Raw genomic sequence first — 25,111 nt, forward strand, 5'->3', positions numbered from 1 at the left:
TTTGTGTTTTTTGCTTCAGTTTCTATCCAAACAGTGATGGATAATTTTAATGGCTTCTTGGAGAAATGGTGAGGGCCGAATTGGTAATATTATGAAGTATTCTGAATTACTGTTTTTTTCTGCTTCTAGTTTTACTCTCTAATTCTTCATACATGTGCGTGCTTTCTCATTTCTTTCTTCTTTTCAGTGTAGTCATCAATAGTGTGAGTGATATGGTTTGGCTGTGTCCCCACTCAAATCTCATGTTGAATTGTAGCTCCCATAATCCCCATGCGCCATGGGAGGGACCTGGTGAGAGGTCATTGGATCATGGGGGTGGGGTTTCCTGTGTTGTTTTTGTGATAGTAAATAAGTCTCATGAGATCTGATGGTTTATAAAGGACAGTTCTCCTGCACACGCTCTCTTGCCTGCCATCATGTAAGATGTGCCTTTGCTCCTCCTTCACCTTCTGCCATGATTGTGAGGCTTCCCCAGCCATGTGAAACTGTGAGTCCATTAAACCTCTTTCCTTTATAAATTACCCAGTTTCAGATATGTCTTTATTAGCAGTGTGAGAATGGATTAACACAGTGAGATCTTGGATTTGAAGCCTGGCTCTAGTACTTCCTAGATGTGTGACTTTGAGTAAGTTCCAAATCTCTCCATGCTATTGAAACCTCATCTATAAAACAGGGATAATCATTGCACCAACCTCATGTGGCTCTCATGAAGACTAAATGAAATAATGCATGTCAGGTGCTGTGCACAGTGTCTGGCATAGAGTAAAAAGTGTTCAATGAATACTAGACACTAATTTACTAGTCATATTTCATATGCACTGTTTATGACAATGAAAATGTCTTTCTGAAACTTTTATTAAAAATGTACCCATAATCCCACCAACACTCAGCAAATATTCTCAAAACATTGCTGTGCTTTTTATTGGTACTTTATCAAATACACACTTAATATAACTGTAACTACAGTGTGTAAATACAATCTGTGCTTTGGTTGTTTAATTTACAGACATAACTCCAACTTTCTATGTGTAAATGACTACATAAGTGGTCATTCACCAGATAGACTACAGCCTGAGACATTTTTTCTTATTTTGAGATATTTAGATTAATGATTGTATTAATCTAATTAAAGCCTTTAACGTAATCAGACAGTTAATTCATTTCTTTGGCTATTTTAAGTTGAAAGTACCCAACTGAATATATCTATTTGGCACAAATTTGATATAAAAATAAGAATAAAAAATAGACAAAGCACCTTTACAATGAGGGGCAGGTTGGCTCCAGGTTCCCTCATGTGTGCAAAGAAGGAGTGCCTCTCCCACCAGCAGGTAGCCTTGGTCACAGCTGTACAGGATTGACATTCCAGGAGAAAATCGAGCTATGTTTCCACCAGTATGATTCCCGTTAGGGGTCTTAGGCGGAGGTGGACACCCTATGAAGGCTTAGACACCAATAAGAAAGGGTCTTTAACTCAGCACAGAGGAACACATAGCCTGCACTATCTCTGGGTGATAGCGATACAGGAAGGCCAGAAGCAACAAGCCAACTAACTGGTATCCAAAAACATTCATTCATTCCACCCAGACCAGCAACACTGGATGGAGATCTGCATTTCCTACCGATAGCCAATATGATTTGAAGAAAAGTGTTAAAAAATAAGATAATGAAACATTAATGGATACAGTTCACAATGGTAATCCATCAGCCAACAGTTTTCTTTTCCTTTCCCTTTAAATAGCAGACATGGTTACACCTTCAAATGTCTACGAGAGCTAGGAAGTGAAGCCACCAGATACGACAAGTCAGAGAGCCCCTGTCCTTCTAAAAGTGGCAGCCACTGCTCAGCTCAAGTTACTGGTGCCTTGCTGGGAAGCAAAGGGGGCTCTTGTGGCTCGCAAGCTCACTATTTATCTTAAACTGAAGATGGGTTTCACTTAAGGTTACTGTGCTGGCCAAAGACAACAGTTGCCAAACAGCCTCTGCTGTAGATAGTCATGGACAGGAATAAGGCTGGCAAATGATAACTACAATTACAAGAAAGACAATTCAATGGGTTGGAGGGCCAATTAATTCTCCAGAACACCCAAAGTTCTCTTTCTGGCTGGCAACATAGCCTTAAATATCAAATTATTAGCAATATTACTGCCAAACATTTGCCAAAAATGTATGTGCATTTTTCTTACACTAAAGTCATAACAATAACAATTTTTGGAGATGCTATCAATTTGGAAGTTAGCCATTATCCTTTCATGTACTATTTATTGCTCAATACACTGAGAAAGGAAAGAGAAAACAATCAAGTGAGAAGATAGGAAAAGGCAGATATCTTGTAAAACAATATAACTGCCTTAGCTCTTAGATGCTTTTCTTTAGGCAGAATGTCAAGTGCAGATTCAAAACCTCTTTTCTTTATTCTGTACAACATCCCATAACTTATCCCTTCCAAGTATCTTACCTTTTTTGATACAAGTTGGCACACCTGGCACCCATGTGTTATCAGTATGACACCTAATCACGCGACTACCATTCATGATGAAGCCAGGATTGCAGTCAACATACACTATGTCATTGTGGGAATATGCAGAATGTGTTTTATTGAGCTTGTACCCATGTTTGACTTCTGGATTAGGGCAGCGAGTCACAGGAGGAGATCGTAAGCACTGTGGGGAAGGCCCGCTCCAAGATCCATGTCCTTTAGAATCACTTCTGCACTGCAATTTTTTCTCTCCCAGGAGATAGAATCCTTGGTCACATTCATAAGAGACTTCATTTCCATATAGAAAGTTTTCTGCCATCATGCCTGTGTGCTTCCCATTGACAATCACTGGTGGAGGGTGACAGTGAATAACTGCAGAAGAGATTTAGGGAGTTCTACTTCAGCTAGTACCTCAAGGTGAGCGGTCTTCATTCAGGTACAAATGACAATATGCAACTGCATATATTTCACATAACTAGAAAATAACTTAAATTTTGGAATATGGATTATGCTTTTTTTAAAAACAGCTTTATTAAATGTGATTATATGAGTACTATATACTCCATAAAAATTCAGAAAATAGAGTAAAGTGTGAAGGAAGAAATACAGCTATGTTCCCATGACCTAGGAATATGGGCTATATATTTTGTTATTGTTAGCAAAATTAGCAGATGCATGAAAAACAGTTCCTACTTGACAATGTTGTTTCTCAGTGTCAATGCTGACCAACACCATAAGATTTTTCTTATCTAACCTCCAATGAGGGAGACGCCTAAGACTGCTGAAGCAGCAGTAGACTAATTCTTCAGTGGCCTGCCCTCTCTAATCCTCCATTACCATTGTCAGGCTTTTATTTTTTCTAACTTACCTTTACAAAGTGGAATCTTTTTGAACCAAATTCCATTTTCAGCATCTTGACACATCTGATAAGCATGTCCAGTCAACTGGTACCTACAGAGAGACAGATTATAATGCATTTCCTGTTCCCAATATCATATCTCTTCAAACTGCATGCAAAAAGGGACTTCTAAATAAGAACTTTGGCAGAGAGGAGTTGAAATTCTAGTAAAAAACTACTTTTTTCTACTCCAAGTAAAAAAACTACTTTTGAGTTAAGCAAAGCCCTTTCCATGTCAAGAGACGACTGAAGAGTCAGAGTTGCTATTTAGGCCATTGGAACCTCATATTCTCCATGCCTGTGACAATGAGGAGCCTCTAAAGGATGCCACCAAGACAAGTTGAAGGTCAAGTTAATCCACAAAACAAGGTTGAGACCTTTTCTCAGAATAGACCACTTCATACTCACCCATCTTGGCAGGACGTATTAACTAGCTCCACACGTGAACCAGCTGGAAGTTCTTGAAGACTCTGTCTCACATGCTGGCATGTTTCTGGAGAAGCAAGGATGGAATTACAGTATTTATAGATGTCTCATATCAAAGAGAAAGACAACTCTGGAACTTAAAGTACCTTCACACCGTGGGGCAGAAGGACTCCAATTTCCTGAAGGCATACAGTGAATGGATTTGTTTCCCACAAGCAAATAGCCAGGGTCACAAGTGTAGTCTACAGTCATCCCAGAGACAAAGAAGACCGTATTTCCACCTGTATGACGACCATGGTGGAGCCCAGGAGGTGGCTGGCAGCCTGAAGAGAAAAACTCCCTACATAAATACCAACACAGAGGAATTTCTACTCAAGAACACTAAGTGTACAACATTGGACAGACAGTCTGAAACTCTGATGCCAAAGATCATGAAGCTCAAATTCACTACTGAATGCTGTTTGCTCTTTAAAAAGGCTCTCTCATTATCTACCCTGAATAGATCCCAGATCCAAGGGGGCATTTGCATGCACACACACAACACAGAGAACATCTATTATAGGATGGAAGAAACAGAAAGTAATCTGTGCCCCTCTTGCCTCTTTCCATGATGCAGTTTTGGGTGGGAGATAATAAACAAGAATAATTAAGTAAATCTCTCCTTTTTTCCCCCTTATTGGGTTTTTACCTTTTTCACAAACTGGTATTTCAGGATCCCAGGTGTTATCAGCTTTGCAACGAATCTGACTACTGCCCTTCAAAGTAAATCCACTATAACACTTGAATGTCACAGTGTCATTGTAGAAATATGGGGCTTCCTTGCCAGATATCTTGTATCCATTTGCAATATGGACATGTGAGCACTGGACAGCAAGGAGGGAAAGTTTACATAGGGGAGCAGGGCCACTCCAGGTGCCTCTTTCTTGATCATTGCTTGTACAATGGATGGTGCTCTCTCCAATGAGGCTGAATTCCACTCCTCTTTCTGGCCCAGGGTTACATGTGTAAGTGACCGTGGTTCCATATGGAAAATCTTCTAAGGAACTCCCGGTGTGTGCCCCATTGTAGATAACAGGGGGTGGTGGGCAGGTGATTTCTAGAGAGATGAAAAGATACTGTAGAATTGAGTTCCTGTATTAGACACCAAAGAACAAAGAACCACCAAATGAAGCTGGTTATGAATCTGTTGTTTCCTGGACGGTATGGGTACATTTTCATGATGTGAGTTGTGTGAAAGCTCATTAAGTATGTAAAATTCAATTTAAACACATTTCATAGGAAAGAAAATCTTTATTAAAAGTGAATGTGGTTGATCAACATCACATTAGGAGTTAGTTAGGCCCAGTAGTAAATTGCTAATTAAAAGAAGAATTCTTTTTAATTAGGCAATAGGAGAATAAAAGACACAGGGTAATAGAATTATGCTTTCTTGGTTACTCTGTGCTGAGGTGATATGATGGTTTATATGACTAGCTGAGAAAACTTATTGTTGAATGAGCGCCTACTTTGTGATAGGCAGTTTCCTCATCCAGAAAGTAGCAATAGTACAATTTAATTTGAATAATTTGAAGTCTGTAGTGTTTTTTAAATTTTCTACGTTTCTTTTTACTTTTTTTTTTTGAGATGGAGTCTCACGCTGTTGCCTAGGCTGGAGTGCAGTGGTGTGATCTCAGCTCACTGCAATCTCCGCTTCCCAGGTTCAAGTGATTCTCCTGCCTCAGTCTCCCAAGTAGTTAGGACCACAGATGCATGCCACCACACACAGCTAATTTTTTGTATTTTTAGTAGAGATGGGGTTTTACCATGTTAGCCAGGATGGTCTTGATCTCCTGACCTTGTGATCTGCCCCCCTCAGCCTCCCGAAGTGCTGGGATTATAGGCGTGAGCCACTGTGCCTGGTCCTTTTTACTTTTTATTTACATTCTCTGGACCTCCTAGTCTGTAGTCTTATGCAAACTTTACGGAAGAAAGGCTAGAGTTTCAGAGGAGTTGTACAAGTGGTCCAAGGTCTCACACTAGTAAGCAGTAGAGACAGAATGTGAATTCAGATCTGACACCTATCCCTTACTCTCTCCACTAAACTGTGGTATACCCAAAATTAAGATGGTGGCTCATATACTCACCGCTGTCATTATTCCCATAATCGTAAACCACAAAATAGAATCAGTAACAAAGTAGATTTAAGTTATTGATGAAGAAAAAGGTAGCAAAAGAAAGACATGGTAAAACTGTGCAACCATAACTATTGGCAGAATCAATAGAACAGAATCTAATACTCTAATTCTCATAACATGTCCCAAAACAAAAATCTCCCAGGAAATGTATAGATCTCACATTATTTCAGCTCCTATATCATTTTTGCTACTCACCTTTACAAAGACGAATCTCCATAAACCAAGGAATTGTGCCTTGACACTCCTGATAAACACTCCCACTTAACTTGTACCTAGAGACAGAGTCACGTATGTCATTTTGCTATCAGGTGACCATTAAGTTAGGCAAGAGCCATGGCTCCCAAGCAGACTCACTACTTTCAGGCCAAGAAGCAATAGCAACAAAAATGTAGCCAACATCAGCACCAACTTCTCATTGCACAGGCATAATTTCCATGCATGGAAAAATAGTATGATAGACACTTCCATGACCATGTGACAGGCAAGCACCTATGAGACAAACTCTTACATAGAGCTTGCAGGGTGTACTGATACAAACTCTTACATAGAGCCTGCAGTGTGTGCTGATACACCGGACTTGGGTCAGACTAAGTCAGCCTTCACTCACCCTTCACCACAAGAAGAGTTGACATCTGGTCTAACAAATTGGTGCTGGGGTTTTGTCAAGAGTTGCCTTCCTGTAGCTTCACATGCTGCCACTAAGAAAAGAGACTAGGATGAGAATTTAATTCAAGGCAATCTTAAAGTTAACAAAATGTCTACATTTGAGGCCTGGCACCTTTGCATTGGGGTACAGGGGGTGTCCACACCCCCTCAGAGGTACACTGTATGGATTCTTCTCCCACTAGCACATAGCCAGGGTTACAGCTATATTTTATAGATGTTCCAGGGTCAAAGCGGACCATGTGTCTATCTTCCTTTTGCCCATTGAGGATGTTAGGAGGGGCCTGGCATTCTAAATGAAAGGACAAAAACAAAACATAACATAACTGCTTAAGTAAACAACCACAGAAAGAAACTGAGCCAAAGAAATTGATATTCATGCTATAATTCCACTCTGGTGTCAGCTGTATGATACAGAACACATGTTGCAGACCAGCTTTGGGTAATTTTAGATCACAGTTTCCCAATCTTTTGTTGTTGTTGTTGTTGTTGTTGTTTTCTGCACAGAGGCTGCTGCAGATCTTGTTCACTTTCCACTGGGTGCTGCAACTCCTCTCCTGCCTCTTCCCTTCATAAGGAATCATCTTGTATGTTTTTTATGGGAGATTCTGATATATCCCTAGGAATGAGGGCTTGAATGACTTCTCTTTTAAGAAGTCACTATTAAGACAAACAAGCATTTTTCTCCTCATTTTTTCCCCTATAGAAATGGGAAACTTAGTGATTCCTAACATTTTTTCCAAGCATATTCCCACAAAATAAAACAATGGTGGGGGGCTAGTGATAAGAATGCCCTCTACAAAATTTATATTGATTAGATTTAGTAGATTTGAGGGGAGTATAAACTGGACAAGGCCCTACTTAAAGCCCACAACCCCTTCTTCTAATTTTTCAGAAAACGAATCAGAAGCACCTTTTCTGAGTACCGGAACACTCACCCTTTTCACAGACTGGTGCAGATGGCTCCCATGTGCCTTGGGCATTGCATCGGATTTGCTTGCTGCCCTTCAAGGTGAAGCCAAACATGCAAGCAAATATCACAGTGTCGTTATAGGTATATCGATCTTTCTGCCCAGATACCATTCGGCCTCTTAGGATCTGGGGATGTGGACACTGAACCGCAGAAGTAGAAAGTTCACAGCGTGGGGCAGGGCCACTCCAGGTCCCAGTCTTCTGACTATCAACTGTACAACGGAGAGTGCTCTCTCCAATAAGGATGAAGTTCACTCCTTCCTCTGGGTCCGGGTCACAAGTGTAAGTGACTATGCTTCCATATGAGACATTTGCTAGTGAGTTGCCTATATGTCTTCCATTGAGAATAGGGGGAGGTGATGGGCAAAAAATTTCTAGGGAAATTGCAGAAAGAAATGACAAGATCATAGGTGTATTGAAAACAAAGAATGCCCCAGATGCTGCTTGATACCACTATCCTAGGACAGTGATATCCGAGTCTATAATGAATCAATCAAGGCAGCTAAAGCAACATAATTTAGAAGATTGATTCTCAAGCTTCATTCCTGAGTATATGTACTCTGCTGATCCTTTGATTTCTTTTACCAAATACACTATTTTCTTTATGCACATGGTCCACCTACTTAGAAGGTCTGCATAGCTTTCAGAGGAGGGAAAGCCTAGGAACCCCATTTTACTTGAGGAAACAAAAAATAAGGATGCTTTGGTGAAGCCCATATCCTTAAAGATCTCTAGGAGTTCTGTGTTCAGTAAGAGTCTGTAAGGTAATGACTGAACCAAAAGCTTTTAGTTAAGCTGAGAATGCAGTGCTGTCAGACCATAGTTGCCTAGCCTACCTTCACATACTGGCATTTTGGTCCAAGCAACTCCCTGTCCAGCAATTACACACCGACTAGAAGGTGGGCCTTGCAGTCGATACCTGGAGACAGAAGGTTGTCATTCAGAACTATTAGGCAGTTTGTGCTGAAGAACAGCAGCCTCTACTTACAATTCAAGACAAGTTCATTTCAATCAGTGTGCATCTGTTCCTTTTATCAGCATTACCTCTCACAACCCTACCCCAGACTGCCCAGAGATCCTCACAGAGGAGACTTCTGCAGGTTTCACAGTCCACACCACGCACACACAAGCCAAATGAATTAAATCTCATAAATAATCCTGACACTCACCCTTCATCACAGAAAAAGTTTGCAGTTACACCAACCCGGAGAATTGGAGGCTCCTTTACCTTCCCATTGGGAAATCGTCCTAGAGATTTACAGCGTGCCTCTAAAAAACAAACCAAAGATGAGAAATGCATGGCAAATAACAGAACAGCCCAGATTCTTAAAATAGATTGTAAATTTAGGGTACCTTCACATGTGGGGGGGACAGCACTCCATTTTCCCGAAGACAAACAGTTAATGATCTTTTCTCCAACAAGCAAGTAACCAGATTCACAGCTGTAAGTCACAGACAATCCTGGAGCAATGGAGCCGACATTCTCACTTGTGTGATGTCCATTGTGGATCATAGGAAGTGCTGGACACTCGAGAGGGAAAACTTTACACACACATACCAGGAAAAAAAAGCCGTCAGATGATGCATCCTTCACAATCTAGAATCAAGGGGGTCCAATCTTTTGGCTTCCCTGGGTAACATTGGAAGAAGAAAAATTGTCTTGGGCCACACATAATATACGCTAACACTAATGATAGCTGATGAGCTAAAAAAATTGCAAAAAAAAATCTCATAATGGTTTAAGAAAGTTTATGAATTTCTGTTGGGCCACATTCAAAGCCATCCTGGGCCACATGCTGTCCACAGGTAGCGAGTTGGACAAGCTTGATCGAGATGCTGACTTAGGATATGAATTTAAATAAATGACACATGATCTATGGTAGCCAGTTGGTATTAACTTTCAACCTAGTCTTTTAAAGTTCAAACAGGTGTGGTTTAAGTGTATCCATTTTATGCCACAAATAGCCATAAATAGTACATTATTTTTCATTTTTAGTTACACTATATGAATTACATTTGCCTTGTGAAAAATTTCAATTACCAAAAAAAGTCAATTTTCACCTATATTCTCACCCTATCCTTAAGCTTATTCTCTGTTCCAAAAGTAGCATGCTATCATTTCAAGGGCTATCCTGGTAGATATTGGCAATATAGTTTATTGGGATCCTATGCATGATACATATATACACCTATATTATGTGTGTGTGTACAACTAATACATATTCTATGCCTTACTTCCTCTACTTAGCGACATGTATACGATATCCTTCCATGTCCATACATATATGTCTGTCTAAATTGTTACAAAGGCTTAACTGTTTTCAGCAGCCATTGCGCTTTGTAACTATCGTTAAGATCTCCTTCCTCCAAGGCTATCTATTTATCAATCAATCGATCAATAAACAGAATCCCATTTTATACTAACAGTTTTGTCAGCTCTTTAATCTGCTTAAAATTTGTCAATATTGTTCTTTATTAAGAAAATACCTAATTTGATAGTATAATTTTTGTCAAATATTGCCATTTCTTGTAATTGTGGAATTCAAATTCAGATTTATATTTCAGCAGCAACATAAACCAAACCAAAAGAGAAGGAATGAATAATTTACAGTAGGTCCCTATTTTCAAAGGCATTTATTTGAAATGTGATGGCTCAGAAGATGACTTGGGGAAATAGTGGATAACTTCAAAACATGTTTACAGAGACCACAGAGAGCAGGATATCACCTGTGCCAGACTGTATTAGCAGCTACTTATACATTAATTTCAAATCCATTGGGTGTATTTTTGCTATAAGAGCCCACCGTTCTTCTCATTTTAACAGTAACACAGATATACAGTTGAAAACCACCCCATTCCCACATCCCCAACAAACTCTGACCCCATCCTTGCAAAACTTACCCTACTCAATTATTAGGTATGTTTTATTACATTTTTCCATGTACTTTAAACTCCTTTGCTCAACTGATGTTTTTTGAACGAGCAGTTATATGCCTCCATGAAGAAGCCATAACTTTCACCTTTTCCCTTGTTTCCTTCTTCCACCCTCATCATTACATGTTCACACTGTTTGTCCTTCAGGAGGGTACAAAATGTGGTCTGCACAGAAAGGCAAGACCCCAACCTCCCAACCCAGCTTTCTTTTCATACTCACCACTTACACAGGTTGGTAGTCGTGTCGGCCCCCACATATTATTTGCTTGACACCAAACAGACTTGTTTCCGTTCATGGAGAAGTTGGTTTTACAGGCGAATGTCACAGAATCACCATGTCTGTAGGGTGTAGAGCCTCTAATTTTGTATCCTCCTGGTACTATGGGCTCAGGGCAAGAAGAATATTTATTGAAATATTCACATTTAGGAGCAGGTTTATCCCAGGTTCCATCCACTTTGTCTTTAGTTATGCATAATAGACTTTTTTCTCCAATGAGGCGGAAGGTACCTGAACAACTGTACCTTATCACGGTACCAACAGCAATGGGGGTAGAATAATAACTAATCCGGCCATTTAGGATAGGAGGAGGAGAGCCACAGGAAATCCCTGAAAAGTAGAAAAGAAACTTGGTAGACATACTGATCATGGTGAGAAAATATTCAAATGTAGGTAAAATATCCAAATATAGATCACATAACTTTTTCAGAAACAGACTTAGAAATATGTATAGTTTGTTTATTCCCTGCTTACTCCCAAACTCCTAAATTCTTACCTTTTTCTTGATCCTCAGCAAACAGATCAACATAAATCATCTTGACCAAACAATAATAATGAAAAGAATGTATCCAAAAGTTCTCAGTCTAATCAATTTTAATAATGAAACAAAAGGCAAATTTAGCACATGAAAATAACATATTAGTGGCACGATAGTTACATGTGGGGAGGTACCATGGATTAGGGAAATTTGAGCTCAGTGGACCTAGTTTCAACTCCCCACGGTCATTCAATAGCTGTGTGACCTCAGGCAAGTCTTACTCTCTTTAAGCTTCAGTTTCTTAGTCTATAGTATAACGCAAACTACTTCATAAGGTATAGTGAGAATCCAGTGCTAAAAGTACATGAACAGAGAAAGTACAATACCTGGAACATACTAATTATTCAATGGCTGCTTCAAACACACAACTGGGGGTACAGGCTGAGATGACCACTTTTGGTCCTGCTGCTGAAGACACTAGAGCCTCAGTACAGGTGATTTGTCCTGACTTGAGGCTGGAACACTTTGAAAAAGCCACAGGAAGTGAACAGAGGTTTTGAATAATGGCCTCATATTCTTCATTTACTTGTCCTAATAACCATGAAGGATATTGTTTACATTTACTTTGTTATGCACGCCTTTTCTGAGGGAGTCTCAGAATAAAGGGAAAATTGCCAACCTCTAGAACTTTCAGTTAACTTCCCTTTGGCTCCAAGAGGAGGTCTTCAGTGAAAACTGACATAAGAAGATACAGCCAAACTGTTTCATCACATCAGTGCTATACTTGGTTTCAGTAAGGGTAACTTTCGAGAACTGTTGTCTTTATACATATAGAATCTGCAGTATAATATATACTCAACTGAATCAATTTAACATCTTTGGTCTGCATTCCAGAAGACAGAGAAGAGTGGCATATATATGTTCAAAGCACACCTATGGATAAGATGTGATAATTATATATATATGTATGAAAAAATCTCTAATCATTGACTTTGGTGCTGTCTGCTTTTTTAAAAAAGCATCTTTTAATTTCCCCTACAATAACACAGATCTAGCACTGCCCCAAAATACAAAAGAAGAAAAAGTCCTACATCTGCAACATTTAGATATTACTTTCAAAGTTTACTTTTAAACTCTTTAACTAGGCAGGGTGTGGTGGTTCACGTCTGTAATCCCAGCACTTTGGGAGGCTGAGGCAGGTGGATCACCTGAGGTCAGGAGTTCAAGACCAGCCTGGTCAACATGGTGAAACCCCATCTCTACAAAAATACAAAAATTAGCCAGGCATGATGTTGGATGCCTGTAATCCCAGCTACTCGGGAGGCTGAGACAGGAGAATCGCTTGAACCCAGGAGGTGGAGGTTGCAGTGAGCCAAGATCACGCCATTGCACTCCAGCCTGGGCGACTGAGCGAGACTCCATCTCAAAAAAACAAAAACAGAAACACAAAACAAACAACAACAATAAAAAACTCTTTAACTAGAAAACTCAACCACATATACTATCTTCCTTCTGCTCTTTCCATAGGTACCATATATCTATTTCCCAAAAAAAACCTTGTTTTATTTCTAGATCCTGAAGTTTCAGCCCAACTCACCCCTGAAGCACTTTGGCAGTAGAGGATTCTGTTTGCTGTTTAGTTGACACCATATTACATTGCTGCCTTTCAGGGTAAAACCAAGCTTACACTTAAATATCATGTATCATTTTAAAAAAATGAACATAATCCAGATTCCACAACTCCATTTTCAACTTCTATAATTGAGCATTCAAGTAAGAGTAATACACTGAAGAGGAGGGTTGCTCCAGAGCTCCAGACATCAACTTGATTATCTTTGCTGGTGCAATGCATTGACTTCTCATCCAAGAGGTCAAACAGCTTTTCCCTATTACATCCAATATGGCACTGATGATTTCATAGCAAACCCCTCTCCCTGCTGCTGCTGTCAAAGTCCCATGGGGGATGGCTGGGAGTGACTTACAAGGAATACCTTTTTAAGGAGTAGGTGGGGAAAGAGAGAATATTATACTTTCTGAGAATTTTCTCTTCATTCTTGCAATCCAAACTGCAACTCAGCCTACAATTTACCTATTTTGTTGAAATTCTGTATCCTGATCTCAAAGATGATTCTAAATAGGAAGTAGCAAGGTCAAAAGATATATGGAACTGGCTGATAAAAACCGAAAAGCTATGAGCTGGTCACCAGTCCCCGCCCCAGACCACAGATAAATTGTTATAGAAGGGACCTAGGGTGGCTTACTTTTTGCATGGAATAAAGTTGGCAGTGTGTAATCTCCCGGAATGTTTTAGATGTAAGCATTTACTCACTATGAAATAACTTATCATCAAAGAACAGTAAACAAAGGAAAGTGTGGTAGGATTGGGGGCCATGAGGAAGATGGGTAAGTCATAGCTGTGTGCCTAGAGCTACTCAAACCAAGTGTAAACCCTCCTGGCTACTCACTTTGGTGTGCAGATGCCCAATTTCCCTCTGGAAGGGGACAAGAGGAATTAAATAGGGTGCAATAAAGAGATTGTTTTACTTACATTCATTAAAAGGCATGTCATTATCCCAGGTTACAATATTGTCTGAGATAATACATGTAGCAGATGAGTCACCAAAGAGTAGATATCTAAAGACAAAGAGATGAGAAATCTCGTGGCACACGTTTACCTTGTAACAAAACTGCACATCCTGCACATGTACCCCAGAACTTAAAATAAAAATAAAAATAAAAAAGAGTGATCATCTCCCAGCTAGACTTACATTTTAGAAAAACTTAGTTCTTTCTCTACTGAAAGAATAGCAGAGAATAGAATATCATTTATGACAAGCAGGGGTGACAGATTAAGGACTCATACAATTTAAAGCCAAATGAAATTCAAGCTCCTGGTCAGTAGCACTGGAGACTTAAAACTGGAAGAGAGCAGCCAAAACTTCCTTCTCTTCTAGGGATCCTCTCTAGCTGGTAATCTTGAAACAGTGTCTCTGGAGTGGATCGGGGAGGTGATTCCTTTTTGCTTATTTATTTTAAAAAGTATGTGGCAATTACTCAGATCTCTTTTGGAAGAGTGATGGTTTCTGGTTGGAACTGCTGTTCTGGTATCCATGTACCCTGGAGCTGTCTCCTGCCAACTCACCCTTTATTACAAGAATATGTCATTGTCGACCCAAATGCAATACCCATGTGTGTAATCACAGAGTCCTAAAGGAGTTCTCTATAACTCACACATGATTTATCTACAAAAGAAAACCAAATCAACCCAAACAGAATTTGGGGCTGGGATTCAGGAGACTTTTTGGAGACTTTTTGTGTTTTATATTAAATCTCAACCTGACTGGACTTGCTGACAGGCCTGCTTATGTTTACTCACAGAAATTCTTACATTTACAAAACTTTCCAAAGGATCAGTCAACTCTAGAACACTACTTGTTTAATGCACACAGTCTGCATTTCTGTGCATGGATGCCAACTTTATTTGTGGTCAGTTATAACTTAGTCTTCATTTTCCATTTTTATACATATTCTGTTAATCTATGATATCATCTACCAAGTCTTCTGCCTTAAAAAACTCACAGTGATCATTTCCTTTTTGTAACTCATCCTCTAACTCATCCTCTACTCTCTTCTCTTCATTCAATTACTTACCGAAGTTTAGTGACTGGACTCCAGAAATCTCTCTCCAAACCAACTATTTTGTCATTGCAGTAGTCTCCCATTGGATCACTGAATGACATAATTTACTTTTCTAATTGTTCTCCCTTGGGCTGGTACATCTTCTATACTACTGCACATATTATCTTTCTAAAACACAAATGTGGTCATGCCACTCTGCACATTTAAAAACTTACTATGACTTACCATTGTTTATAGGGAAAAAATGCATAGATTTTTTTACAAGTAAGCTCCAATCCATTTAATCAACTACCATTCCTCACTATGTAGCCTATACTCCAACAACACTGATTTTTTCCAAAGACATCATGTTCTTGCACACTTACGCTTTTGCAAATGCTGTTTCCTCTGCTCAGAGGGCCTATATTTCTCTAATTCTTCTAGGTAGCATTTATGATTTATTTCTCTATGACCTCATAGCACTTCTTAAATAAGAGAACTACCTCATAGTACAATATATATTTAAGAGTCAGCCTTTACAACTAGTGTAGGAGTTTCTCAAAGGCAAAGACTATCAGATTCATTTTTATGTCACTCCCAGGCCCCACTGTCTGGTCTAGAGCTTAGTATCTAGTAGTTACTTAAAAGTATTTTTTGAATTGAATGGGATGAGGATGAGGTAATATTAACATCCCTTGTCTCTAACTTCTAACCTCACCCTAACACAGTATGGATACCATAGATCAAAGTCATAAAGATCACAGGATGAATAGGTTTGGCCAGCTATCATGACTTAACCCTCATACCCAGTGCCCCTAGGAGTAAAAGGAAGCATGGAGCACTCAGGAGCCCTCTTCACTTGAGATGACATGTGAATTTACTGGTCTTTTATCTTAAACATAACATGTTATCTCATCCAGATACAGCGACAGAACCAAATATGCCTCTATTACAGGATTACTCACCTTTACAGAACTGCTGAGCATCTGACCACTTGAAGATCTCTAAGGAGGTGATAAAGAATGCCTCTTGATATACCCAAGAAAGCATTTGTATTTGCAAGATATCTCAACAGCAAACTTAAGATTGGTTACTCTGAATTTTAGGCTTAGCAAAAGGAAACCTTGGCAGAAACTTACCCTGACCTGAAGACCTGAGACAAAGGCTACAGAAACATAAAAACCAAGAGAGGCTAAAACCTCTTCTCTGCTTCTGCCTTGTTACAAATTATCCTGAAAACTTTGATCTTTAGAATGTAAGTCTAAAATAGGGCAATATTTTATGGAATGAAGAATGCATATCATTGCAGTAAGGGTGAATATACACAGAAATAAGCTCAGAGATTCAGAGAATTTTTAGGGTAGACTTCAGAGATGGAGAAAGTAATTTTTCATAAAATTTCAGAAAATCCTCAGAATTGTTCCATCTCCTTCACCCTTACAAGTAAAAATTAGTGGTTTTAGTTTGTTTGCTTGTTTTTTCACAGTGAGGTCAGAGTCTGGGGAAAACAGGAAAGGCATGTGGCAAGGGCCTTGAAGGATGAGTACATATGTTTTGATTTTTTTTTTATAAGGGTGGTAGGGGGAGCGGATACTAATATTTTTCCCAGCTTCAATGAGGTATTATTTATACACAAAAAAACTGCACATAACTAATGTACGCTATTTGTGAATTTGTGGGACAAAAAGGTAAAAATCTTTAAATACAAACTTTCCCAGGATAGCATAAGAAACTAAAGTATATAAGAGATCTTGTAAAAGCTCAGTACACATATGATCCTGAAAATTACTTTAATGAATTTACATAACTATCTTAGCTATTAAACCGTTAATGCCTAGAGAGGAGAAAATATGTTTATTATTCTTCATTATTTTATTCTGTTAATCTAGTAGAGTAATACGCCACCAAAGAGAACTCAGTAAATACTTTCTGGTGGGAACTAGATAAAGGGACAGTCATTTCAACACAGATTCCTGTGACTTAAAGTAACAATATTATTATTAATAATGGAACAGAAGTTATTCTAGGAGATAGGTAAGAAACTATAGCAATGATACACTTAGGGATATAGCTGGAAAAGTCATTTTTCTATGTATGAGAACAAGCTCAAGTTTCAACGCCCTAAACTGACAAGCAGAAAACAAGAAGTTAACTCTTCTTCCAGATCAGATGGTAGTCCAGGCAAAAAAAGAAAGTACTCAGTTGTAAGGCCCTCCTAGAATAGCAGTGTATTTAAATATCAAATTTATAATCTCCTTTTTCAAACAGGTCTGAGACAGGTACGGGTGAAAGTCAAAGTATAAACATGGATGAACTGACACAAGGTCACACACAAAGCTCCCAAAACACAGCCAGACCTTAGCTGTGACCCCAAACTACTACTGGAGAAGTCACAAAGACTGGTTCTAAGAATAGCCATCATTATTGGGAGCCAGATATCACTATAGGTCCCCTTCTATTTATTTCCTCAGTTTCTTTAGTTTTCTCCATTAACAACTACAAAAGTCTCCAGGTGCTTACTCTGTGCAAAATAGCAAGATTCTATACGGAATATCAGGGTATGACCCCAATGAAGACAAACTTCATGATCCTGATACTACTTGTACTAGTGACTCTAGTCAAGTGACTTAGTCTGTAATTATCAAATGTAAATAAGGACAATATCAAATTATCCTCCACAAGCTGGAAAACCAATTTAAATTTACAAGATTTAATCAGTGGCAATGACATGGACGAAGATGGAATGAAGATCCAGAAATAGCAAAAGCAGAAGGGTGCTTCACAGCATAACTTTCCATGATGGAAGGAGATACGGATCACACTTTCTGGATGATAAAAAATGGGAGGGTCTCATTTCCAATAAGGAGACTTAAGGGCTATCTTCCTTTGGGAACATCAATCCTCATTAGTAACGAAAGCCAGAATCCCAAGTCACAAGGCAGATCATATCAGAAAAGGGAAGGTTAAGCCATGGGCCATCAAGTAATACAAATTTTCTTGAGGGTCACTGGACCCTCTTCACATCTTTCTGTAGCCAGGAGTAAAACTCAGAGGAGATCATGACTGGATTGAAGGTCAAAGATGGTGACTTGACATTCAGACATATATCCTTCCAACCATGTTTAAAACTACCAGGCGAAGCAGTTTCTGAGTTAAATGAACAGGGATATATTTAATTACTTGGGCCCAGGGACTTTACCTGGAATGGCTTGGAAATCCATTTGAAATGGATGAAAAACAAACACATAGGATAATAAAAATAAAACTGAAATTTTAGTCAGAAAGCAGGTAGGAGGGAAAATCATTATTGAGACTGATAATTCATATAATCAAATACCTTAATACTGGGTTTCCTGCCTATTTGATAAGCAAGTTTTGAATGATGATGTGAAAGTTGTCAGAATCAAAATAGAGTCACTAATGTAATAAAAAAAAAAAACAACAAAAAACACCTTGACAAAGCCAGGGAAGGCCATGAAAACAGGGTTCTCATGCTTGTATACCTGTTAACCCAAACTATCATAAAAGACTGAAAAACCACAACCGTGCACAAAAGCCACTGCAACCCTACAAGAACATCCTTCCGGCATCTGCCTGTATAACCTCAAACTGGCATCACCCTTGTTATTGGTCTTTGTAGCCAAGGATAATTATTCTAAAACAATTATGTAATCCTCGTATTTTTCCTTTAAAAACCTTTGTCTTCTTTTACTTCCTTGAATATACACACAATTCATCATTACACACATATTCCCATTGCAATGTTCTATTCCCAAACAAATATCTTTTTTTTTTTTAGAGAGTCTTTCCCTGTTTGTTATTTAGTTTAACAACAGTTATGCATATTAACCAAAGTTCGGTCCTAAGCACAGGAGACATATCTGTGAACATCAGAGACAAGGTTCCCACCCTCATAGAATTTATAATCCAACAGAAAGAGACAGACTGTAAATAGATACCAGGAAATAAATAAGAAGGTGCTGAACATGAAATATGAAATAGAGTGATATGTCACAATGTAATGCACTGGAAGGAGAAGGGACAGGGTGGCATGCAACTTCAGTTATGATGGTTAAGGAAGGCCTGTGAAAAGGCAACATTTAAGTTGTGACTGAAGGACAAGAAGGAAGAAGGAAGCAGCCAGGCAAATTGCTGGGTACAAGTATTTTAGGCAGAGGCCTAACAGGAGGAATGGATTTGGTATGCTCCAGGGACAGACAGAAGGCAAGTGTGGCTGGGATGCAATGAGCAAAGCAGAATGGTCCACAATCAAGTCAGAAAACTCAGCAGGAGGGATCATGAAGGGCTTCTTAGACCACAGATACGTGAATGTTATCCTGAGTAGAAGTCATTGGAGAGTTCAAGCAGAAGAATCACAAGGCTTGACTTACATTTTTAAAGGAATATTCTGGCAATTGGGTAGAGAGTGGATCGAACTGCTTACTTTTAGAAGCAAAGAGTACAGTTTAGGGCCAAAAAAAAAAAATGAAGCTTGGCAAAGGATTGAGCAGTGGATATATTTTAGAAATAGAATTGGCAAGACTTTTTGTTGTTTTACATGTGGGGCTGAGGAAATGGGAGGATTCCTGACTTCTGGACTTCTGACTTGGGCTACACAATTGATAGAATTACCCTGTTCTGAGGATGGAAAGCCTGAAAAAGGAGTGTGTGTGTGTGTGTGTGTGTGTATGTGTGTGTGTGTGTGTTGTGGCCTTGAGATAGGGAATTGTGTTCAGAATCATTTCCATTCAGACTTGGTATATCTAACACACTAGGCATCCACATCAAGATGCCAAGTAGGCAGTTTGCAGCTCAGGAGAGAGGACAGAACTATAGATAATAAATATGAGTCGTCAACATATAAATAGTATTCAAAGCCATGAGACAAGATGAGTTGAGGTTTTTTAGGAAGAAGAAATGAAGAAAGAAGAGGCTCAGGGCTGAGCCCCAAGACCCTCTAATATTTAGAGATAGAACAAAAAAGACTAAGAGTCAACAGAGCAGTATGGAAAAAACAGGTAAGAGTGTCTTGGTTTGGAAGATGAGAATGATAACGGTTTCAAGGGAAAGGAAGTCATCAGTTTTTGCTGAAAGACTGAGAAAGATTAACATAGAAAAATGACCATTGGATTTGTCAGCATAAGGGTCAGTAGCGACATTGCAAGAAACAGCTTCAGGAGACTGTGGGGAAGAAGCCTGTCTGAAGTGGAGAAGGAGATAACGAAATTTGAGTAAGTAGTCAATGAAAAGTTTTGCTGAGAAGAACAAGAAGAGGGACAGGAAAATGGAGTTCCAGTGGGTCATGAGAAGGTCCATAAAGGATTTCCTGGGGTATACTTAAATGCTGGTGGGGATGATCATACAGAAAGAGGTACATTGATGATGCAAGGTAGGAGATATCTGCAGAAGTAAAGTCCTTGCAAAGGCAAGAGGGTATGGAACATGATCATGAATACAGGAAAAGGAGCTGAATTTGTCAGCATAATGGATACTTCTTTCATTGTTGTAGGAGGAAACATACCAAGATTTCAATTCATATTTATTGAATTCCAAATTACAGGCTATTGATAGGAACTCAAATCAGGAAATAAGGCAGATTAAGGTCTTGCACTCATGGAACTTGTATTCCAGTGAGGGAACAAACAACAAACAGGTACATAAATAAGCAAGAAGGTTTTAGATGGTGATAGGTGGTCTGTAGAAAATAGAACACAGTTTTGTATTGGCGAGTACCCTGGAATATGGATACTTCAGACAAGAGTCAGAGAAGCACAACAGAGGGCTGAGCCTTGAATGTCAAGGAGACAGGCAAAGAATAATTTGTAGGAAGAGCATTTCAAAAGAGAGAATACCTAGTGCAATTGTGCTCAAAGAATAAAGAGAAGGCCAGTGTGGCTGGGGCAGAGAGAGTGAGTGGGGTACAGAGAATTTCAGGGAGAGGTAGAAGGCCTCAGATTGGAGAATAAGGGGCATGTGTTTTATTCTAATGTGACGGGAAGGCCTCAGCAGGTTTTCTGCAGTGGAGAACAAAATCTGATTGCAGATGGAGGTAAGTTTGTAAGTTGGTAGGTTTGTAGCTGATTAGAAAATGGGAGCATTCTTCTTTCATGGTTTTGTTTTCTCAGCATAGGATACAGTTAGGTGGCCACTAAGGGCTTGAGTAAAATCTAGAAGTGTAGGAAATTTGAATCTGTTTATGCAAATAGACAAAAGGAAAAATAGGAAAACACTAAAAAGGAAATTTGCTCCCATTGACTTTGCTTATAGCAGTGTGCCCTATAGATACTTGTTGCAGAATCTTCTAGAGTGATTGTTAAACCTCAGCTTTCCTGTGCTAACTCCAAACCTATGAACCTCTGGAGGGGGAGGTGGAACCAGGAACCTACATTTTATAAAGGTACTTTAGTAGTTTCTTAAGCACACTCAAGTGCAGGAACTGGCCAAGAGATGATGTGTGGAGAGCACGCAGTAGCAGTAAAAGTTAGCAGTGGAGAGTGGGCAAAGCATGAGCCATGGGAGACAGGTGGGGAAGACCATGAGCAGCGCATACAAGACAGGCAGCTGGAGAAATCAGGGGGTGTGAGCTTCGGTGAGATCCCATTCCAAAGAGCTAGAAAGGCTGAAGACACCAGATTTTCTTCCACTGGAGGCCTTTTAGATTTTTGAACAATGGAGTGAAATAATGAAAATATATATATTTCTTAATTTTTTGTTTTCATAATTGGAAAGTGACCTATAGGTCACTCTTTAACCTTTCCAATCATGAGAACCAAAATCTCTTAAAAGAGATGAGGTTGTTACACAGGTAATTATAATGCTTAGGATGGGAATACTGGTACAAAAATGAGAAATGGACAAACAACAGAAGCACAGTAGCTTGAATGGCTGACAGATAGGTAGACCTGGTATTTCATGGGGCTCCAGTTAAGTCACCTACATGATGCTGCTGCTGTGGCCCTGAATTGGCAGGACTGGTGAAGAATTTGATTTTCAGTTGATAATATCCTCTCTGAAATTTAGAAATAGGTGAGAAGTCAGGGACGTACCCTGCTCTTAGAAAAAGTTGTGAATATACATTTGTTCAAAGGGAGTTAATATGCAGAAAAAGAAAAGAGAGATGAAGATAATGGTCTGGAGAAAGGTTTAAGGGTCAGGAGACAGTAAAATGTCAGGAAAGCAAAAAGTTGTAATAAACTAATATGTGCTGTATTCCAGACACCTCAACAAGCTGGATGTCCATAGAAACAACTGGACACCCAGCTTGTTAGCTTAAATGCTGGCTCCATAAAATCAAGTCTGTACAGGAGGCTTATTACTGATATTTAGTAGTAACGACTAACATCCAACTTTCTTTGCTTAGTTTCATCTGTGCTCAGGGCAGCTCAGTGAGGTGGAAGGCCAGTTAATCACTAGTTTCATTTTACAGATGAAGAAACTGAAGATCAGGGAGCTAAATGACTTGCCAAAAGTCACCCAGTTATTGAGGTCTGCACACAGTAAACGTCTTATAAACTAGGAATGCACGGTACCGTGGAGATAATTAGAAACTTAGACCCATCCTGTAGCCAAGAGACGCTAATCTTAATTATAATCTTTCTTTAAAATCAAGCCAATCTGGAGGAAAAAAAGATATAATAAATGGTGAATGAGACCTTTGCGGACGTCCACACCATTACAGAAGGTTAAAAACAAGAAGAAAACAATAGTTTTAATCCATGTCTCAAAAATAACTACGGATGGTTAATGTTTAGGATCTCTACCAATATCACATTAGAGTTCAGAAAATCTGAGACCCATGCTTGGGAACCAGGTCTTACTCTTATTTAGGAAAGGGAGCCGAGGTTCTGCCGCTTTTGCTGGGCAGGAGCGCGGTTCGGGGTGTACAGAAACAGCCTCACGTGGCTAGCTGGTGCCTCATGCAGTGGGTAGGTTTCCCGTGGCGAGCGGTAGCGCTGACCGCCGGCCAGAGAGCGATGAGCACCTGCAGAATCCTGGGGGCGGGAAGCCCGGCAGGAGACCGCGAGCACCCGCACGCCGCCAGCCACACCGGGCCCACCAGACAGCGCCCCTCTGTGGCGCAGCCTCCAATTCTGGAGGTCCCAGCTCCCGGAGGGGCCAGTGGGGACAATCAGGACCAGGCGGTTTATTGCAGTGGTCCCTCAAAGCTAGCGGGAGGCGGACACGCGTCGAGCACTGCCCCCACCTTCTCGCTTTTGGCCCCCTGCTTTGCATCGCGGCACAGAAGCTTTCCCTGCCCGGGACGCGTCCCCACCTCCGTGCTCCCCCTCCCAGCTCACCGAGGACCCCCGGTGCGACGAGAGCCAAGAAAACCCCGAGCAGGCCCGCGGCGCCCATGCCACGGCCGAAGCCCCCGCGGCGGGATGCGTTCCGAGACCCGCGAGCGTCCGGCAGCTCTGGGAGGGCAAGGCTGGAGCAGCAAGCAGCTGTGAGCCAGGAGAGGCGGGCCCTTAAATAGTGTCCGGCACACGTGCTAGTTCTGAGCGCACACCTGCAGGCGGCCTGGGGGCTGACGCGGTGCCGGTGAGGGTGGGACAAGCGGGAGGGACGGCCCGGCACGAGGTGGGCGGGGAGCTCTGAGCCACTTTTTGGCTCAGACTCACCCCTCGTTGCGGTGGCTTCCCCACTTTTTTGACCACGCAACCCACTACACTCACTTGTTTCTCTTACTAGAACTTAAACAAAACTTTCACAAGTTAGTATTCACCCTTAGTAATCTACAATGTTCGTCCTCTGTGCCATGCTGTGTTATGCTAGACTAGGCTAGGCTATCCTATTCTTGTTAGAAATCCACCAAACTCATTTCAAAACCTATTAGTGGATTCATCTCCCAGTTTGAAAAAACAGTGTAAGTTTACTTAGGGAATTTAGGAACAGCAGCCACTTCTGCTCTGTTTTTTATTTTGAAGTAATCTCTACAGAAAAGTTTCAAGAGTACTGCAGAGAATTCCCATATACTTGTTACCCAGATTCTCTGCATGTTAACATTTTGCTATATTTTCTTTACCATTCTCTATTCTTTCTCTATAGACATATATGTACATATATGTGATTATATAATTATAATTATATAATTATTACTTTGGAACCATCTAGCATTTATTCCTATTCTAAATGGTTCACTAAGGACTTTCTGTTCCATAACTAGAGTGCAATGATCAAAAATAAGAACTTAACATTGACACAAGACTATAAGCTACCATCTGTATTTAAATTTTGACAATCATCTCAATAACCTGTGTTATGGTAAAAACAATAACAACAATAGAAACCAACCTTTGTTTTTCCTGGTCCAGAATCATTTCAGGATCATGTATTGTGTTTGATCATTATGCCTTCCCCCCACCCCCAGTTCTTTATTCTGGAAAAATGTCCTCAGCATTTTTGGTATTGCATGACCTTTACATTTTTGACGAATACACCGCAATTATTTTTGGAGAATGACTTTTAAGTCCGTTATCTATTATAATAACAAATTACCCTGAAGTTAGTGGTGTAAAGCAAGAATAAACATTTATGATCTCACAGTTTCTGTGGGTCGGTCAGGTGGTTCTGGCTTGGGATCGCTCAGGAGATTGCAGTTAAGACATCAGCTGGAGGTGCAGTCATCTGAAGGGTTAACTGGGATAGGCGAATCCACATCTAAGATGGCTCACTTACTAGCCCTTGGCTGGAAGCTTCATTCTTCACCACGTGGATTTTGCCATAGGGCTCGCTGCTTGTGTGTTGAGTGTCCTCGTGACATGCCAGCTAGCGTCTCTGAGAACAAGAAAGAAGAAGCCATAATGTCCTTTGTGACCTGTCCTCAGAAATCACAATATGTTAACTCCAGAATATCCAATTGATTGTACAGATCAGCCCTTTTCAGTGTAGGAGGGCAGTATACGTGGATGGTAATGTCAGGAGACAGGATCACACCCCACAATTTGGATTTGTCTATCATTTCTTCATGATAGATTCAGGTTATTGAATCTAATTATTTGACAGGAATACCAGAAAGGATGTCTTATCCTTACGGGGAGGCATATGTTGTCTATTTGTCCTATTACTGGTGGTGGTAACTTTGATCACTTAGTTAAGATGGTGCCTCCCATGTTTCTTAGTGTAGACTCAGTATTTTTCCCTTTGTAATTAATAAGTATTTTATAGGGAGATACTTTAAAACTATGTAAATTCC

At 40.0% G+C, this 25,111-nt stretch overlaps 1 protein-coding gene across 2 annotated transcripts in view; it reads right to left on the reverse strand.

Moving 5' to 3' along the window:
* Positions 1–24,674, reverse strand: part of CR2 (complement C3d receptor 2) — a 36,934-nt gene extending 12,260 nt beyond the window's left edge. Inside the window, exons 1-17 of one of the 2 annotated variants that reach the window (XM_055108668.2) lie at positions 24,461–24,674; positions 15,882–15,920; positions 13,847–13,932; positions 10,764–11,150; positions 8,963–9,151; positions 8,779–8,878; positions 8,446–8,528; positions 7,576–7,983; positions 6,753–6,929; positions 6,582–6,672; positions 6,170–6,246; positions 4,489–4,896; positions 3,947–4,123; positions 3,783–3,867; positions 3,345–3,427; positions 2,456–2,848; positions 1,256–1,441 (exon numbers count right to left, since the gene is read on the reverse strand). In XM_055108668.2, the coding sequence (XP_054964643.1) occupies positions 1,256–1,441; positions 2,456–2,848; positions 3,345–3,427; positions 3,783–3,867; positions 3,947–4,123; positions 4,489–4,896; positions 6,170–6,246; positions 6,582–6,672; positions 6,753–6,929; positions 7,576–7,983; positions 8,446–8,528; positions 8,779–8,878; positions 8,963–9,151; positions 10,764–11,150; positions 13,847–13,862 (2,860 nt within the window). In that variant the 5' untranslated portion in view covers positions 13,863–13,932; positions 15,882–15,920; positions 24,461–24,674. Of the gene's footprint in view, positions 1–1,255; positions 1,442–2,455; positions 2,849–3,344; positions 3,428–3,782; positions 3,868–3,946; positions 4,124–4,488; positions 4,897–6,169; positions 6,247–6,581; positions 6,673–6,752; positions 6,930–7,575; positions 7,984–8,445; positions 8,529–8,778; positions 8,879–8,962; positions 9,152–10,763; positions 11,151–13,846; positions 14,421–15,881; positions 15,921–24,460 lie in introns of those variants that run through there. The other variant, XM_055108671.2, reaches the window with a different exon arrangement.
* Between the last annotated feature and the right edge of the window lie 437 nt (positions 24,675–25,111).

This window comes from Pan paniscus, chromosome 1, assembly GCF_029289425.2.
Source record: "Pan paniscus chromosome 1, NHGRI_mPanPan1-v2.0_pri, whole genome shotgun sequence".
Classification (NCBI taxonomy): domain Eukaryota; kingdom Metazoa; phylum Chordata; class Mammalia; order Primates; family Hominidae; genus Pan; species Pan paniscus.